The sequence below is a fragment of the Talpa occidentalis genome, unplaced genomic scaffold (assembly GCF_014898055.3).
Source record: "Talpa occidentalis isolate TD23 unplaced genomic scaffold, MPIMG_talOcc4v2.1 talOcc4.15, whole genome shotgun sequence".
Classification (NCBI taxonomy): Eukaryota; Metazoa; Chordata; class Mammalia; order Eulipotyphla; family Talpidae; genus Talpa; species Talpa occidentalis.
The window spans coordinates 31,882,315-31,888,020 of record NW_023601543.1 but is presented as its reverse complement, the minus strand read 5'-3'; the positions used below and the strand labels follow the sequence as shown (position 1 = coordinate 31,888,020).

At 46.4% G+C, this 5,706-nt stretch overlaps 1 protein-coding gene across 2 annotated transcripts; it reads left to right on the top strand.

Moving 5' to 3' along the window:
• Positions 1–2,540: 2,540 nt before the first annotated feature.
• Positions 2,541–3,993, top strand: BEX3 (brain expressed X-linked 3). 2 transcript variants are annotated; one of them, XM_037512959.2, is made up of 3 exons: positions 2,541–2,610; positions 2,953–3,027; positions 3,394–3,993. In XM_037512959.2, the coding sequence occupies exon 3, from the start codon at positions 3,406–3,408 to the stop codon at positions 3,712–3,714; it is 309 nt and encodes a 102-aa protein (XP_037368856.1). In that variant the 5' UTR covers positions 2,541–2,610; positions 2,953–3,027; positions 3,394–3,405; the 3' UTR covers positions 3,715–3,993. The 2 variants fall into 2 exon arrangements, with proteins under 2 accessions (XP_037368856.1, XP_037368855.1); XM_037512958.2 differs by having other exon boundaries at positions 3,347–3,993.
• Positions 3,994–5,706: the final 1,713 nt, after the last annotated feature.

Below are 5,706 nucleotides of genomic sequence, written 5' to 3'. Positions count from 1 at the left end.
TCCTTTTATATTGGTCTAAAATATAGACCCCTGAATGGAAAGCAACCCATCAGGTTTAGTAGTGTGTGCATTCAGCCAACAAATATTCACTAATCACCTCCTTGCTACTAGGAATTCTCTAAGTCACTGGGCATGCAAAGTAGAACAAAACCCTCACGGATTTTAAAAACAAGTGGCTCTAACTAAACAAAGAATTGTGTTTTGCCTACTCTTCAAATCTTGTCAGAAACCATCCAGGGCCTGGTGGCGCAGGGGGTAAGACACAGCCTATGAAGCTGTTAGCAGCCACTGAAGCCAAGTTTGATCCCCAGACAGGCAGCTTCCCACATGGTGCAGCAGACCTCTCCTGACTCACCTACTGCTCCCCTCAGCAGTGTATTTCAGTCAGTCTGCCTGTTCTGTTCCCCACTCTGTCTCTGGTGAATCCTCCAACCCCCCCAACCTATGGTCTGTACCCCAGTTCTTATACGCATAAATCAATCAGTCTTAAAAAAAAAAGAAACAATCCAATAATGGTTAAAAAAAGAGCAATGAGTCAACTTTAATTGATGACTTAACAGGCTCTATGGAAAGCACTTGGTATACACAATTTACTTCTAACAATCCCTGTTTCATAGAGAAAGGATAGAGACCTTGATAAGTAATTGGCCCGAAGTCACACATCAAGTAAGCAGCAGAGTCTGCAGCAGAGTCCTATATATATATATATATATATATATATATATATATATATATGGGGCTCCCCGGTGGCGCAGCAGCTGAGCGCTGGGTTCCGAAGCTGCCCGCAGCCTCTGCAACACCGGTTCGATCCCCGGCCACTGGGCGAGGGTCCCCACATGGCGCGCAGACCTCTCCTGTCACCTGCTGCTCCCCTCAGCAGTGTACCCCATCAGTCTGCCTGCTCTGCTCTCCCCTCTGGCTCTGGTGAATTCTCTCACCCTCCTGTGCTTCTGACTGTATGCAGTGCTTGTATAAATAAATAAATCTTTAAAAATAAATAAAAGCATATACATATACACATTAATATATATGTATTTTTGTTATCTCTAAAACCTCAAATGATATATGCCTGAGGCATCTATTCTTCCATTATTCAATGTCTCAGTTAATTTAGTAAGGTAAGAGATTACAGAGGAGTTTGGAGCCAAGCCTACAGGCAGTAAGCATAGTCTGGCCTGTGTTGCCTCAGTGCATTTATCTCTTTTGGTTCCTTTATTACAACCAACACCTAACAAAAATTTTTTTGTAATAAGTCCATTATTTTTCTAAAGACATCTCTATTTTCTAGCTGTGCTAATTTTGTTGTTATTTCAAGTTAAAGAATGGAACCTTTATAATCAAGATGAGTTTCCGTCTCAGGTTCAATGGCTTTATGTACTCCCTGCTTCTTTATATGTATATATATGTATTTTTACATTCACATCAAAACACAGGTAGCTTTGGAACTAACTTTTGCATATTACAAATTTAACTTCTGAGATATTTGTAAGGGTGGTTTGGAAAGGAAGGCAGGGAATAAAAAGGCTCCTTTTCTCCAAAGACTGTGGTATCAAAAACATCACATAAATTTCCTAAGAAGGCCAAGATATTGTAACAGGGTGGTCCGCTGCCCCTCTCCCTGCCCTGTAACAATATGACAAGTGAATTTCTCCCTGAAGATTTACTTTACAGATTATTTTGAGAACACCAACTGGGTTCGGGATGAGTCTTCTTTTCTTCGAAAATAAAATTTTGAAACAAGCTTGTATATTTCAAAAGAAATGTTGATATTGATATTATTTGAAGCCCAGAGAAAATATTTTCTGTGTGATATAGGTGAACATCAAACAATGCAGGATGAAGCATTTCTTTCAAAAGTGAAACTGTTATAGGACAGGGAGAGGGGCAGCCCAAACCCCGAGGGTGGGGCAGGGAACCCAAACCCCGAGGGTGGAGCAGGGAACCTCCCCCTTTCCTGGGGACCACCCTGTTGCAAAACCTCATAATTTTAAATTATTTTGTGGCATGCTGATTTAAAAAGAAAATAAAGTAAAATTATTAAGAATATATATGGCCCACGCTATGTCCCTGCCTCTCTTTCTGACAAGTTCCCCGCACCCTCCCCACTCCAGCCCTCTTTCTAGTTTTAGGAGGACTCGGACTCGGTGGGCAATGGCGGCTGCTCCCTGGCAGGTTGGGGGAAGGGCAGGACGAAGTTGGGGGAACTCTCACGTGGACTGAGAGAAGCGGAGAGAAAGCAGAAAAGGCCGAGCCTGGGCCTGGGGCGGGAGTGGGATGGATGCTCGCTGCAAGCGCGAGGAAGTGATGCCACTAGTGGGCCCTGAGATTGGAGAGGCGGAGGATGAGTGACAGGGCGATGCGCGCCGGGACAGCGCGCACAAACAGAAGGAGGGGGCTGTCTGTGCTTGTGCTAGGGGTGGGGATGCGGGGGGGCCCTGCCGCACTGGCCCCCCGAGTTGGGGGGCGAGCTCGGCGGTGACGCGGGCCCTCACGTGACCGGGAGCTGCAAAGCGACGCAGCCCTCGGCGCAGTCGTCACTCGCGTCTGGGTACCAGGTCCCCGCTGCCCTGCGCGCGGCGGGCTGGCATCGGGCCCGGGGGAGCGGAGCAGGTAAGGGCCCGGGGCCCGCGCGCCCAGGCCGGGGCGGCGGCGGCCTGCGGATCCCGGCGTCCAGCGCGGGGCTCAGTGCGGCGGATCCCGGCCGGCCTTCCCCGCGCCCCGGCATTCCTGGGAACGTAAATAGTAGCCCCTTGGGGGTGGGGATGCAGGACAGCAGAACAAGTAAGGGCGACGGGAAATCAGCCCTGAGTTCCTACGGGAAAACGGAGAGGCCTCGGGCGGGAGCTGGCGGCTGGGGGGGGGATCGGGGCACTCGGGGCAGGGGCCGAGAGGCGAGTCGCGTCCAGCGCTCGGCCTTAGCCGCCCCGCGCCCCCCCACCCGGCCCTCTGCAGGTCTGCGGGTCCCTGCATCGCGGCGGCGCGCCCGTGGCTAGAGTCGAGAGGAGGAAACGGCAAGGATAGGCCCAGGTGGGTGCGGGGCACAGTGGTGGAGGGCGGGTGCGGAGCCCCGTCTGAGACACCCCCCACCTCCGACTTCCCCACCCCTCGCCCGCCGTCCTCCATTTTGGCGTCTGTTGAGCTCTGGAAAGAAAACCGGGAAAGGAAAAATGGTGGGCTTTGGGGGAGGGAGGGGCTCGGATTGGAGGCCCCCTAGGGGGCGTGCGGAGCTCTGTAGGTGGGGAGGGAAATCTTTAAAAACCCTGTGCTGTCTGCAGCCTGAATCCTGCTGGTCAGTGCAATAAGCATTCAGTCTCTCTCCTTGCCTTTGTCTTACTTGTGTTCAAAGAAAAACAACCAGGAAAATAAAGTCTCATCATGGCAAATATCCACCAGGAAAACGAAGAAATGGAGCAGCCCATGCAGAATGGAGAGGAAGACCGCCCTTTGGGAGGGGGCGAAGGCCACCAGCCAGCAGGAAATAATAGGAGCGCACAGGCTCGCCGACTTGCCCCTAATTTCCGATGGGCCATACCCAACAGGCAGGTCAATGACGGGATGGGTGGAGATGGAGAGGATATGGAAATGTTCATGGAGGAGATGAGAGAAATCAGGAGAAAACTTAGGGAGCTGCAGTTAAGGAATTGCCTGCGTATCCTTATGGGGGAGCTCTCGAATAACCATGACCATCATGATGAATTTTGCCTTATGCCTTGACTCCTGCCAGTTTCCATGAAATTAATACTGTGAGTTCCACTGTTCTTTTCTTTTTCCTTGCATTTTCCTGATAAGCCTTTACTGATCCGTTTGCCGTGAACCTTATGTAATTTTAATTTCCATGTGTTGGGTGGGTCCTGTGTTAGCAGCTTCTAATTGGAGATTGCCTTTGCACCAGTCTAAGTTTTTCTGTCAACAATAGTTTCACCCATTTGCATGGAAAAATTTAAAGTTAATAAAGCAATTAAAAAGCAGTCTCTATATTTATTGTCTCATTTAAGCCAAAAAAGATGATCTGAAATCAAATACCCCAGAGTGTTAATTGGGGGACATTTCTCTGACTGGAATTAGTAACTTTCTTTTTCCTTTTATTACCTGGAATTTTAGAAGCAACAAAAACAATTTTTCACAGTCTACTGTAGTACAGGAACATTATTGGTTCAACAAACTTGAAGGAGAATAAACTATCTTTCCAGTCTTAACTAGAAGAATAAATCTTCCCTTTACTACAGGTACATTTCTTTAAAGAGTCAGTCTTCTGTAAAATGGGGCAAATAGCTTTCCTTACAGGGCTTCTGAGTGGAATAGATGAAGTGTGGAACTGTTGGCTGCCTGGTGTATGCAACTCAGCTGCCAACAGAACCCCCACTCCCATCAGTTACTTGGGAAGGAGTACAGGGAGTTTTCACTTGTGCTCACAAGGCCAGAGCGCAGAAACAGGTGGGTACTATCTTATCACTCTTGTACTACTTGCAGTTCTTTCTGTTTCTGTCTCTGTTGCTGATGTGCTAGAATCAACTCTTCAAGGTAATAAAAACACTGATTTCTCAAATCCCAGGTGAGCCAAATCTCCACTCCCCTTTGTTCCACAAAACATGTAGAATGACTTTATTCAACTTTATAGTTACATGTGTCCAAGTGAGTAACATTCCTGTGGTTCTTGGTCTTATGTTGATTCTTAACAAAATAGCCCTCTTTGGTTTTATTTTTATGCCCAATCCTCTTGAAGGAACTTAGACATGAACATGCTGGGCCTCGCTCAGGAATCACTGCTAACTGTCTCACCTTGTGTGCCCCGAATTGCATTACTTTAAACTTCCAAACAGACTGAAGACTCTTGTGTACTTCTACACTTGGAGGGAATTTTCTGGCCAGGCCCACCCAGCCAGTTGAGCAGATTTACCCAGGCATGTAAATTACATCAGGGAGACACATTGTAAAGCTGAAACATTGCTTTTCCTATCCCTTCTACATCTGAAACATGAAACTGCTTAGTCAATACTAAAAGCTATTGAATATTTGGCATTATCATTTCTATGTGAGTATGTGCCCTTCGAAGACAATGCTTTTGTCTTAATCATCCTGAAACTCAATTTTCAGTATAATGCCTGGCATAGTAGATATTTAATTACTAATTGTTTTGGTTGATTAATGGCACTCGGAACTCTGTGCAGTACTCTTCCTCACTGTCCTTAATTAAGGGGACTGAAGCACAGTAACTGCCTAACTGGAAAGTACTACTTTTATTTTCCAAAGGAAAGTACGCAGGAAAAGTCTAACCCAAAATCTAATGCATTTTTAAAAACCATGTATATGTCAGTGAGTACAGAAACACAGACCCCTTACCTGCATCATAAACACCTAGGAAAAATGCTAACAATGCTGACCCATGGGTGACCTCACTCCCAGCCCCTCTTGTCACCCCCCCCCAAATCACCTAAACAGAAACTACTGTTTTGACAGTTCCCCCAGGTGATACAGTTGAGTTTTGACAACATAGGATTAGAGATACCTGACAGATTACATAATTTTACAAATATTTGGATCTAGATTTTCTTGATTCCACAATGAATATAACTTCGCAAAATACAATAATTCTCAAATTAGATTCATTGAACTGTGTATGTCTATTTAAACCAGCACTGTGTTTATCTTTGCAAATAGCCTATTTATGCATTATCATGAATCTGTTACTAATAAGATTATACGTTA